The sequence below is a fragment of the Trachymyrmex septentrionalis genome, unplaced genomic scaffold (assembly GCF_001594115.1).
Source record: "Trachymyrmex septentrionalis isolate Tsep2-gDNA-1 unplaced genomic scaffold, Tsep1.0 scaffold36, whole genome shotgun sequence".
Lineage (NCBI taxonomy): Eukaryota > Metazoa > Arthropoda > Insecta > Hymenoptera > Formicidae > Trachymyrmex > Trachymyrmex septentrionalis.
The window spans coordinates 1,296,417-1,310,489 of NW_017305525.1; the positions used below are offsets into that span (position 1 = coordinate 1,296,417).

Below are 14,073 nucleotides of genomic sequence, written 5' to 3' on the forward strand. Positions count from 1 at the left end.
ATTATCAAGAATGGGTTCACCCAAAATGAAAAAGCTGCTTAGATATATAAGCGGGTAAAAACAACTCACTAACTTATAAATTAGAATTATTACTAATAATTTTACCTAAAATGGAGTCAAGGTCAATAACTGTAAAATCGTCAATTTGTAGTAAAGTACATTTTTTTTTTACCGTAGAATACCAAGAATATCCTTCGCAGGCTCGTCCCCCTTTTCCTTCGCGCACGCACGCAGAAGGTGACCATTCGTCGTAAAAAAAGAGAAAAACCAAAAAAAATAAAAAGCGTGACGCGGCGCGACATTTCGTCGCGATTGGATCTCTCCACGTCGCCTCTCATGATTTCCACGTTCGTGCGCGAACGATGCCGGGCTCGTCGGAATTTCTCGGTTACATCATCACGAGTTTTTGCGGCGCCCGCGCCGCACACACACACCGACGTCCGACGTCCGACTGTATGTATGCGGCGCGTACGCGCTGCGTACACCAGCTCGCACGCCGCCTATGTCCTACAAGCCCGCTGGACAAAGTTGTGGCCGGTATCAATTGGCCGTGCTCTCCGCGTTGTATACCGGTCGACCTTCTGGAGTTGCAACACGAGACCTGACACAGATAGAAGAGACTGCGCCTGCTTCAGCAGCAGCAGCAGCAGCACACAGTGCGAACCAGTCGGTTGCCCAGGCATCGCTCAGGCATCGCTAACGTAGTGCATGCCTTGCGAAACTGCCGGCAGGCAGTTCGACTCGACCGGCCGGCAGTTTCAACGGGGAAAAACCCCGTTAATTTCGTCGGGATAAAATCAATCAAAGTTAGATAGAATCACGGCCGCTAGAGCCTGAGAGATCGCTATGACTCGCCACGACCGCGGTGAGTCGCGGTGGATCGATTAGAGGCGATGCCATATCACGGAGCGCGGAGCGCTCTTTTCTCATGAAAAACGAGCCGGCCATATAGAGCTGATCCTCTGTCCGACGAACCTCGGCCTTATTCCCTCCAAAACGACCCTGACCACTCGATCTCGGCCAGTGGCGTAAACAGAGGATGTTTTTTTTTTTTTTAACTTAAAACGAGCCGTATAGAAAACACCGCTCACGTGCCAAAAGTAATGTAACCGTTGCATTTTGGGAAAATGTATTGGGAGAAAAGTATTTCATATTTGTGACTGTAGGTGATTGCATAGTAAAATATCGCATAGTATAATTGTGATTGAGAACGTCATAATAATAGTTGTTTTTCCGTCAACTTTCATAGAGCGAATCTCACTCTGGAAGAATTGAAAATTGAACCACTTTTTTCCCAAGACTGACTCAATTCTCATTCCTTAGAGTGAAATTTCACTTTAAAGAATTTAAAGAACGTACTTATAATTCTGATATATTTCTTATATACAAAAAAAGTATATATACTTGTGATCGAAAACACGACTATAATTTGTACTCGTTTATAATAACAATAAAAATAATAATTTCATCATGCAATTGCAGTCTCCAATATCAAACACTTTTTTTTTCTCAGTGTGTGTTATCGAATATATAATAAAATTTACGTGCGTTATCACATGATGTTGCTGCAGCGAAAGTAGAAGCTTACGGAAAAGATGATGATTTTACGGATTAATTTTCCGTTATAATGACCCGTTATAACGGCCATTATTTATGCGTATACTTACATTTATGCGTTATTACGAAAGGGAGTTATGTCAGAAGATTTTTTTCTTTTTACACGTACGCGGTAATTAATAAATTCCTAATGAACGCTAAAGCTAATTGCGGCGTCTGCATAATTATTTCTCGCTCAGTAGACGATCTTGTTTCGCCAGGCTGTGTTTAGAGGAGATTTTTGTACACGCGTACGCGGTGCTTAAGCTGGAGGACAGACTGATCGCGTTGATCGTGTGAAAGGGTTGAGAGGCGGTGCTCGTTTGCGCTACTGATCCGAGATTCTCGACGTGCGTCACCTTCGCAACGCGACGCAACGCCGAGGCGTAAGCAATTTGCGTTTCGACGAATCGCGAGTCGCCGCCGGCTCTTGATCTGGGACAATAAAGTCCACGGTCTTCCTGTAGGCGTACGGTAACGCGAATAGCCTTCGATAGCTTCTTCTTGACTGTAGATCTTAGACCGCGACTCAATATAGTAACAACTTATTGAATTCTACTGAATTTCTTTTCTTTTTCTTTCATTTTTACATGCATGTCAGAATGAATATAAATGTGTGAAATATAAATGAGAAATTAATTAATTAAGGAGTAATATTGAAAAAAAAAAAAAAAACAAATCTATGATGACTTCAATACAAAATACTTAATTTTATTATAATATTATGTATGACTATACAGTGATTAAAATAAATATTAGATATGATACATAGGGGAAAAAATGAAATTGTTCTGATAATTTCTTTTTTTTTTTTTTTAACGAAGTACAGTGCCGCGATAACTAATGAAACATTGTTGATGTGACTTTGAAAAGTATACATTGAAAAATTCTTCAATAAAATCGCACTTGTGAGCAATACGCGGTATCACCATAGGGACTATTAAATGGTATTCTAATGAAATAGTTCTTTGACTGCAAGTCATTGAGTTCGAAGACGAGAGTCGAAACGAGGATGCATCTCGATAGTACAGTTTTTAGTTTTATACAAAAATTAATTTTGTAATTCCTGGAAGAGTTATACATATTTAAATACAAATTTATGGACAATAGCACTTCAACTATGTGTTATAAAGTTAATAAGAGCATGAATAAATAAATTATACAAAGTAAAGAAATAAAATAATATTTACTAGTTATCATTTATCACTTACTACAAATGGTTGATATTTTCGTAATTTATGTAACTGAGCTTCATATATGATTCAGCTCTTTTGAAAAGAATGTTATATTAACCTGCATGACTAGAGATGTAAAAAAAAAACGATATTCTTTACTTCGGAGAAAAATATCAAGTAAAAAACGGTATTTTTGACCAAATCACATAAAATTCATGAAAAAAACATAGAATTCGTATGAAATATGTAGGAGAAGAAATAGAATTCATTTTTCTGATTATTTCGATACTTTTTAATACTTTTGTATAATTTTATATCGAAGCGAAAATATGTATTATTGGCTGTTGCAATTCTTGACGAGTTGATAATATTATGAATCAATAGGTCTGTTTGCGTTGCTTGCACTCTTTGCACTCAGCATCTGTGCTTTCTTTTTTCTTTCAACGGCCGAATCTATTTTTCTAATCGTATCGCTTTAAGTGCAAAAATATTGGGAGATTTCAAGCAATGCGACAGATCTGAATGACCAAAAACAGAAATATCCGAGTAAAAAACTGTCAAGGCCGAAGGAAAAGAACCATTAATTTCCGATTAATTTTGTATCTCTATAAAATCTAGTATTTTTCCGTCGTTTACATCTCTATACGTGACGAAATGAGTACAGATTTTCACATACGCATTCGCATCATTACTACGTAATAATTATACGAAATTGTGGACTAATCAAGAACGAATTTGCCCGTTCTCTATGTTAATATTTAAAGAACACTTCTATCCAAAACGGCATGGCGGTTGCACAGCGAGACTAAATAAGGCCGCGAAGCATCTGGGCCCTGCGTAACGATGCGGTTACGCGGCGGCTGCGTTCGCGCGGTATTATCATAACGGGCAGTTGCGGAAAATGAGTTTCGCGAACTTTTAAACCGCGCGTCCCGCGAAGAGTTCCGTCGTCCCGTCGAGTTCGCCTCCCGTACCTTGCAGCCCAGGGCTGAAACCGTTCGTACTTGCCATACAGTACGGACTCGAGTGGGAAAAAACGCTTCCGTACCTAACGGTGGCTTTCTATCTGTTGCAGGAGAACATCTCGACCCCGGAGCCCGCCGACATATCCGAGGACGATCACTATCCAAGTGAGCAAAACCTTTCATTATCTGTATATCCTATATAGCGTCCTATAAACCTTACCGCGCCCCCTTACGGTCGGTGTCGGAGGTGCCGTCCCCCTCCCCCCCCCCCCTTCGAACCTTCCACCTGGCAAAGGATTACGAGATAATCCTTACGAAACAAGGCGCAGAGGTGCGTATCTGCCCCGCGTGCGGTGAACAAGGTTTTTTTTTTTCTTTCACCGCTCGACACGAACCGTCTCGTTTCTCGCGTATCCTTTTCGCCGTCGCGGGGTCAGGTCGCAACGACGTTTCGGGCATCCCGACCCGAATTCTAACGGCGGCGTCGCGCGTTTTTACATTATTGAACCGTGTCGCGAATGATTTAAACGTCGACTCTCCGCGTCCGCTGTGCCACGCCGCTGTTCCCCGCCTCACCCTTTCTCTTTCCCTCTGTCTCCTCCCCCCTGTCTCCTCCCCTCTCACCCCCGCGGGCTAATAAATCTCTGCTCCTCGTCATCGCGCGGCCGAAGCGCCCGTCCGCCGTGTGTCGCCGCTAATTCCGCCGCGCTCGGACGAACAAACGGAGCCGCGCCCGCGCGATACGCTAGAAAATCTGCGGATTGTCCCTTTGAACTATCCGGTCCGATTATACGCGGCTGTACGTGGAACATCGTTATTTCAGTCATTCCCGTGGAATTTGCGCGAATTACAGTATGCGCGTATATATTGTCCGTCACCGCCGCCGCCGCCGCCGCCGCCGTGGATTATTATAATAAGCTAAATTAGTTATTGACAGATCGAATTTCGTCCGCCACGTGTTCTAATGATAATCCTAAGTAAACACATCTTGGAACAGACGTTGATATGTTTCGTTAGCTTTTATTTAATCCTCCGCTGGCAATATGAACCTTTAATACCGCATCACGGGCTTTTGCATAACGCACAACGCGTAGCAAATTCTCCCCTTCCTCTCATTTCGTGGGAAAGAAGAATTTTGATTGATTCGAACAGTGCAGAGGTTTTCGAGAAACGAAACAAATTTTTCATTGTTCCGGATTATGAAAATCAGACAAAATTCTAATAAACTTGTCAAAGCTTTAACAATAAGTTTTTACTGTCATAGAAATTGAATTGTATTTCACTTATTTTTTTTTGCAGATTTCTAAAATCTACCAACGTTCACGATCAAAATGTTGACGGCGGTGGCCTTTAAAGATCCTAGTTGCCAATGAAAGATTAAAAAAGAAGTCGAAACTTTCGTTCTCCTTTGATCTTCGTGTACTTGGATATATCATAGAGTAGATAAGATGTAAATGATAAATTGTTACTAAACAATCTGAATTAATAAATTATCGGAAAGAAACTGAAAATGGATTGTTTGAAGTAAGTTCTAACGGAAAGATTAAATTTTTCTGCGGACGAAATGGGTTACTTGTAGCGAATCGAATATTCTTCGAACATTTCCCGGTAAATCCTTGCAGGATCTCAGACGGTAATAAATCAAGGTATAATAATCTAAGGGTTAATGTCGGCTGTTCGATTCCGATATGTACGTACGTTCGCGGCAGCTCGCGTGGCACGGATCGATATAACGAATTAATAGTATCGAACGCGTTACTCGGCATTCGATTACGGTTTCGCGACGTACAGAAGAGCGGCTCGTCTTCGGCGTGCAGAGAGGAACGGACATGTATGGTGCCGCGTTACATGCGCGGTGTGCGGTCAGATAAAAAAAAAAAATCAATGATTTCGTGAGAGGAGAGCAAGAAATACATGTACGTGACACATATATGTATTACAGGCACCGATCTAAACGTTCAATCGAGCTTGCCTTTGACCAAATTCCTCTGAATGGCGACAAGTCTGTTTAAGAGCGATTTGGAAATCGTCTAATTAAAACGCGCTGACAGATCATAATGCGAAACACATCGGAAGGATTTTTACTGGTACGATAAACTATTATCGTAGAAAAAAAATTATAAAAGTTATAGCATCGCGTTTGGCGTTTAAGTTTCCTGCATGGAAAGAAGTCTTGCTGGAATGTGTAAAAATTTAGCTAGATGTAGGTCTAAAAAGAATTTTATAGAACGTTCGAACTGAATTTCTGGAATGTCAAAACTTTTTGCAGCATTGTTTATCATGTTTGAGTTTCCTACAATAATTATTTCGATGATTCAGCTAAAAGATTAATTTGTTTAGATCTACATCTGTATTTTTGGATAGATACAAATTTGAAAATTTTGCTGTACCGTCAATAAAATAATTATATCGAAAAGAAAAGAATAATGAAAACAATAATGCTGCAAAGAGTTTTTAACATTCTAGCAGTTTGGGCGTTTTACATAAATTTTCGCGATTCAACGAAATTATACTTGCACACATTCTCGTTCTTTCCATGTATTATACGATAGAAAATTTGCCCGAAGAAATATCGTTTTCTATTACCTACACCCTTCGGATCGTTGTTCGGTAATCTTCTTTCCTTTTTCATTCGCGCGAATTTAGAATGTCACAACACGCGTTTAACACACTGCACTTTGATTCTTTCATTAGATAACTATCCTTCCGATTCGTAAGTTTTAAATGCTTTCCTCCACTATATCTCGAATAATACTCGAGAGTCGCGCGCAAGGCCACGACTGTAAGCGATAAGCGATGAGCTACAACTTGTGAATGGTTGAATTTGTTTATTAATCTTTTTAATTTTATACTCTTGTCTCTGCATGTTATATTATTATCACACATGAAGATAAATTCTCATTTATTACATTTAATAAATTAATAATAAGTAATGAATTAGTCTTACGGAGATTACCAATTTTAGAGATTTATCAGAATTCAGATATTTCAAGATCAATGTCGATATTGTTAGGAAACATATTCCACATCATGCATTACTCATCGTGTCACCGCTCGTCGTTCGCCAATGCGTTGCATACGGCGATCTTCCTTATATCAACCACGTTTTCGGCAACTATCGCTGTCGATTTTTTTTTCGGCGCCTTATTTTTCGTTTGTGTTTCGCTTGAATCGCGTTGTTCACTCGACAGCGCAGTTGACGCGAGCGAGCTTTGCACTGAAAAAGAAATCTGATAACAGCTACTAAATGTCAAGTGGAAAAATTTCAATCGAACGTACCGTTGACGGCAATCGGAAATAATTTTACTTTTCTAAATATTTAATAATTTATTACCAAACGTAACAATTTAATTAACTGTTTTGATAATGATTTGTAAATATTTAGAAAGTGAAATTATGTTTGATCATACATACATTATATATATATATGATCCAGCGTTTAATTGAAATAATTTCACTCGCGACGTTTGGTAACTATTACCAGACTTTTTTTTCCAGCGTGAAGATCGTAGAATACAAAAAAAGGCGTACGCGTCATCGCTCGTTCGAAGGTATCAGTTCGATCGGAGTACATCAAGACAATGACAAGTCACGGTATGCGCTAAGACTGGCTTGTAGATCTCGCCGGGCTCGCCCCGGTGAATATCTGACGAAGCAAGTCGTGTGGACAGGACATCGTTAATCGCGCCGTCGAATTCTACCGCTGATCAATAATACAACAACCGATGTCCCTCGGCCAGCTCGATCGCGCACTGGAGGATAAATCAATGGCGCGCACTTCGAACGGGAAGTTAATCGTAGGCTCACTTACTCGGGCGGGGGTTTAATCCGTCGTGGCCGCGGGGTTGGTTAGTTTTTATCGGAGCCCGTGTAAATTACTCGATCGATTAATAATCGTAAACGGTCCACCGCCAGCTGTGACGGTCGAGCCTATGTGGCCTGCCGGCCAGCCGATTTATCAGTTTCGGGTAATTAAACCTGTTGCGTTATTAAATCGAGGACGTCGACGACGTTGCGTGGTTTTGCAAGCTTAATTTATTCGGCCCGCGATTCGCCCGGGGCTCGCCTCACGAGCTCAGGTAGCTGATAAGTGATAACAGCCTCCGGAGGCTGTACGAGGCCAGCCACCGGACGGGAGGTGGATGACGAATGTCGCGCGATTCGTTCGCGATATCAGATCACGTCCGGTGTGTTCGTACGACACTCCGCTTTCGTATAAACGAGGACTCCCGTTTGCGGGAAAGAATGCCCCCGAGCCTTGCATGCGTAGCGCATACCCTGCTATCGTTTACATGTGCAGTTTTCTAAGCTTGTTTCAAGCCAATTGGCACTTTTAATTTCGACAGGCGCGCTTATGAAAGATCCGGATAAGTTGAAGCTGATGCTGCTCGCGTGGAATTATAATCTCCAGGCACAGGCGCAGGCACAGGTCCAGGCTGCCAACGCGGCTCTCTCGCCGAATAACTCGTCGACTACCACGGCTACAACTGTTGGCACACCAATCACCAGCCAATCAGCCATTTCCACGGCAAACAACACTATTAACAACTCCACGCTCACAGGTAATACCTTATTTCATCGGTCGGCGTATGCGGCGTTTTCGTGCGTGTCGCGATGTCCTAAGCTGTATGTATGCGAATGTATTCGCAAATTGCGCGTAAAGTGTTAAGAGCCGAATGGCGTTTTTAACCTTTACAGGACGAGAAAGGCATTACAGTGGCGCTGAAACAGTGTCGTATATTTTTGAGGCAAGAAATACAATGGAATACAAAATGAATTGAATTATAAGTAACAAATCTTACTCAAGGAAAAGAGATTTTTTTAAATAGACCTCTCGCTCTTTAATGTTTTAAACCCTTTTGACAGACTAGTTTAGTAGAATGATTTCTAATCAGGGTTGTTAGCGGTCAGGGAAATCGGGGATTACCGGGAAAAGTCAGGGAAATTATTATCGAGGAATTTATTAATCCAAGATAAAATTAAATGACTGTAAAATTCTAAGTTTAAACTTTACTTCTTTAAAAATTATGAAATAGAATTTTTTTAATTTTTTGAACATGTAGTGCAAATATTTTTTCTTTTAATTTTGCAGTGAGCAATTTGTAGAAAACCATTAACAGATATTGTTAAAAAGGGAAAAACTTAACTTTGCAAATATCAAAATATGTATGTATTAAACGTGTATGATGAACATTTCGTAAATCATTTCTAATTAAAATGATAATTGGATCATAAAGTGTTTTAATGAAATGATTAATGTCCGTATTCGTCTTATATTTAAGGCTTAATTAAGTTTATCTTTAGGTGCTCTACGAATTATTTTATTCGCTACTGCAGCATCTAAAGAAAATTTAAGGAAGCTTTGAATATAAGGGTCTGAGTGATGAATATGGACAAAAATCTCAATGAATAATGAGCAAAACAAAGATACATGTATATCCGCCGTTTCCCGTAATTCATTTGTTTTTTAACTCGTCGCGTATCAGTAGTCGTATGTTCCACTTAATGTTTGCAACACACTCACTGTAAGTGTCGTATTATTATTTATATTTACAACTTATTCTTTAAGGTAAATAATTCTTTGAATGTAAATATTTTTTCATTGCACCGTTTATAAAATAAAATATTTTAATATTCTTTTTTGTTTTTATTCGGAGAATATATCTTCCAGGTTTTAGTCAGGGAATTTTTTTCAAAAAGTAACCGAGAAAAGTCAGGTAAATCTTTTTTCATTTTCGCTAACAACCCCGAAATTCTACGTTAGAGAAGAAAAAAAACTTCTTTCGGAAAAAATATAGTTCCGCTGAAATTATCTAAAAATTTAACTAAATACAGATCTTAAAATGATTTTATTTGATTATATCAAAATAACTATGCAGTACGCGCTCAAACTGACTGCAAGAATGTCAAATTTTTTTGTAGTATTGCCGTGTTTCACACATAATTTTTTTGATACTTTGGCAGGCAAAATTATTTTCAGATTTATATCTAGTTAAATTTTTTTAAATATTCCAACAAAATTATTTTTCCCATATATTTTTTTGTTTTGAGATCTACACGAATGATTTTAAAGATCTGCACCAGATGAATTTTTTTCTCCTTTTATACTTTCTACAATATTTAAAAAACAAATATCCGAAACTTTCCTCGTAATCGTTTTTTCTTTTTACTTCACCTTTTACAAGTTCTTATTACGAGACCATACATCTTGAAATTAAATGTCATTAACTGTTTTCAACGACTATCAATGAAGGAGAATCAATATCGCAGCTGGTCGGCAGTTACGTGCAGTTTCAGTCACAACTTCGCTTTGTGATTGCGAACGTCGCGGTGTACGAAAAAAAAAAAGAAAAAAAAAAAAAGATTTGCTTCGCGAAATCGACAGGCGAGACGTTTAACGGAATCCATTACGGGAGGAAGGATGTCTAGACGTCTTTCTTTCTTTCTTCTTCGTCGCGAAAGGACTCGACGAAGTTACGTACGCCAACGTCCCATTGATGTCGTTCTGACTGACGAAATCCCACTTATGAAAAGAACCTCGCTCCGCCTGGCGTAAGCGCAGCCGGGGGCTTTAATGCTCAAGTTTTGCGTCCTTCTCGCGCGTGTGACGCGCGCCGGAGTGAATTGCAGGTTTCGCGGGGCCAAGGTGTACCGGCCATTTAGCTCGTAAAGTTTTGTCGTCGTGCGCGACGTGACTAATGGATCGCCGACCTAGGACGTACCCCGTGGCGTAGAAAGAGCGATTCGACGCGCGTCTCGTTTGCCTTATGTGTATTTGTAATCGCGTACGCGAGAGCGGTCCGCGTGAAATCCGCGTGAAGGGGGGTGAATCGCGGGGGTGAGATTCACGCCGTGATATCCTTGCGCTTTTCCCCCGCCGGCGATGAGTCGGTTGCGGGCGGAAAACCGCGCGCGAGAGACGAGGCACGCAACCGATATCTTCGAGCATCGATACTTCTCTCGGAATTGCCGATGCGAATGCGGTGTGCATTGTTGTACGTCATCCTTCGTTCATTAATTCTTACGTAATCGCCAGAAAGAAACTCGCATTCTTTCGCAATACTGCAATCTTGTCTAAGCAGTGTCTGTTAAAGCTCGATCTTTTTAGATCTATCCTTTGATTTTTTTCACGTTTTAATATTTAATCTTTGTAAGATGGAAAAGCCATTGTGCATTCCGAATAAGATCGACGTGAGTTTAACACCATGCGGTGTCTACATAATTCTCACTGTGCTCGGTACTATCGTTAACATCAAAATGATGTAGATTTAACACCATGAGTTTTAAATCCGCACCGATATTTTTTTGAATGTACAGTGTCGGTCGAACTGTCACGTCTTGAGGCAAGAAATACAATAAAGTAATTTTCACTCAAAGGACAACTGAGAAACTTTTCAAAATAGACGATGTTTTCAAGATTTTAAATTGCAGCAACAGCTTAACGCGATGTTCCTTTGCTTCGACGACATTTCTGGTTTCATGTTATGTGTTAATTTTGGATTACATGATCAATTGTATTATACACTGAAGAGAATCCAATAACCCCTAGGATCGAAACATCTGTAATTTAATATTCAATACATTTATTTCGATACACAAATACCTTATGATGACTCACGTTATTTAGCTTTATTTCACCTTATCGATTTATTCTTTGGAGCCTTTACTCGGTCTGTATTTAAAAAATAGACCTTCGCCTTCTGCTAGTTAAGCTTTTCCTGCCTACCTTTTTTTGTTTCTTACAATATTAAAGTGTCGATATCTTTATAATGTTGAAATATCGTTTGTATTTCCGATTAACTAGAGAAGGCATGCGCCTAAGACATCTTGTACTTTGATACCTCGTACTCGAGCGGCCTGGTTGAACACAGAGCCGAGTCATGTGAATGGGAGCGTCGAATGTAATGCGGTAATTGTGTCGGTCGATGGACATTGAAAGTTGAATATCGAAAATCGCAGAGTGGACGCACGGAAAGGCCATTAGTCGAACTATTACGATGTCGTAAGTGGGTCCATCAAAGCGATTTTGAATTATCTGTGCTATTAATGCTTGTGCAAGCTATTTTTCTAATGCAAAGAGCAAGAATCGTTAGGATTTTCAGTAAAGTTATAATTATGTAAAAAATATTAAACGTATATGAAAGTATTACGTATTTATAACGTGTATTTATAATAATAAACCGTACAAGATTTAATGAAGCTAGTAATTTCGTTCAATCGAATTTTATTTTAATTGAAATTTTATAAATCTAATAAATTCGCATTTTCAATAAAAGGATTAAGTCTTTTTATTTAATTTCATTAATTCTCGAGAATTCGACGTTATTCTGTATCGCTTAAATCCTTCCTACTCGTTAAATATTCAAAATTAACGAACGTTTCGCGAATTGTGTATACCTGTGATCAAGAATTGCTCAATTATTCTACAAACTCATCCTACAAAACATCCTCGTCGGTGAAAGAAATACGCGTGTTAATTGTCACGCGCGTCTTTAATGTCGCGATAATCGCGGAACGATCTCCAAGGCGCCGAACGTTTCCGCGCGGTATCGCATGCTCTCGGGATTCGTCTGTTGTTCAGTTAGATTGCGGAAGGATAATTCACCATACCCCTCTACCTCTTCCACCTATCCTCCCTGGCAGCTATTTGAAACTGGTTTTCAAGCGGGCCTCTATATCTCGGACGTAGTCATTGCGTAATGAACCAGCCATCGGCTGCGAAGAGACGAGTAGATATATATATATATATATGTATATTTATATAGTATATGTATATATACGTACTATGTGCGCATACCTACACATTCACCGTACAACGGACAGACCTCTCTTCTCTCTCGTCGCACCATCCCTCCCTCCCTCCCTCCCTCCCACGTGATGACCATCGCAGATTCCACATCTTGCACGGAGGACTTCTCTCGCCGCGGAGTCCGTCCACTTTGTAGACATGCGTTTCGCAAATCGATTTCTCGATGGAGCCGCTTCTTCTGCCGCACCATCATGAGCGGGAAAAGCGACAGGAGTCGACGGTTTGCCGGTCGCAACTTGCAAGTCCGCGATTCGATCTGAGCCCCGATCTCTCGATGTAATCTCGCACCGCGGGAATTCGCATTTTCAACCAAAGATTCGTGGTTGTTTGTAATTTTGTGCACGTCCCGTTTTAGTCCAATCTAATACAATCGAAATATTGTAATTTCTTAAAACTCAGTAATGTATATATATATATATATTTTGAAAATACACTTGCATGTATATACAAGGAAAGAATGATATTGCCGAAACATTAAAAAATTTATATAGATACAGTTCTAAAAATAATGTTGTTAGATCATGAAAATAATTATATAGGAAATTCGTCAAGCAATGATGAGCATTGTTGCAAACAGTTTTGACATTCTAACAATCAATTTGAGCGTTTTCTATTGTACATAATTATTTTAACAGTCTGAAAAAATGATTTTCGCACAATTAATTCAACAAGTTTTAAATACATTAGCAAAGAAAATAATTTTTCTGGAAAATAAGTTTCGAAATAACAATAGTCTTATCCAAAAAAATCTCTAGATTGCGTTGGGGATCGATGAAGTTTCTCGATAACGTTACTTTATCTACTTGGATATTGTGATAAAAAGGGGACACGTCGAGACTGCGAGAACATCTTGGTTTCTCATCTCTTAATGCACTCCGCGGCAGAGTCGGCGTAATATTTATAATTTACAACGGACGCGAAACTTTCCCCAACGGGCGCATACGCGGCGATTATACTTGAGATATATCACAAAATCACAATGTCTTAAATATGACTGCTTCCGGATTCTGAGTCATATATATCAAGACAATCATACATTTATATATTTATTCTTAAAGATCGTCTTTTCGATAATAATGAGCGTTCCATTTCAAATATGTTCAACTTCAAATCATTAACAGCATCTAAATACACATTTAAGAATCGTAGAATCTGCATATCAATTATTACTATCTATTTGTCTTCGTATACAAAATAAATGGATAAAAAAGAAATGCGCGAACAAATTTGAGACTAAGAAATCTAGCGAAACTAAAGACCCGAAAGAATCGTTACGTAAAAGACTTTAGAAGTTCTCGAGTTAGCGCTAAGTAACGAATGAAGAAATAAAAATGAGAAAGTCCGAAGTATTATTGGACAATTAAATTGATAATATAAAAGTAAGTTAAATAAATGAAGACGACAAATATGAGGAAGACCTCATCTCGTCGTCGTCAAGAATAATCGTCCAAAAAAGTACAAACCGAGAACTTCCGAATTCTCTTTCCACGACACGGGCACGCACATGCCGTCACGCGCAACGTTCTAC

The 14,073-nt window shown here is 39.5% G+C and overlaps 1 protein-coding gene across 2 annotated transcripts in view; it reads left to right on the forward strand.

The window, feature by feature from the left end:
* The window catches only part of LOC108750340 (nucleolar protein 4-like), an 81,427-nt gene that overhangs the window by 52,240 nt on the left and 15,114 nt on the right, over positions 1-14,073 (forward strand). For both annotated transcript variants that reach the window (XM_018489730.1, XM_018489729.1), the window contains exons 2-3: positions 3,847-3,901; positions 8,083-8,298. In XM_018489730.1, the coding sequence (XP_018345232.1) occupies positions 3,847-3,901; positions 8,083-8,298 (271 nt within the window). The remainder of the gene's footprint in view (positions 1-3,846; positions 3,902-8,082; positions 8,299-14,073) is intronic.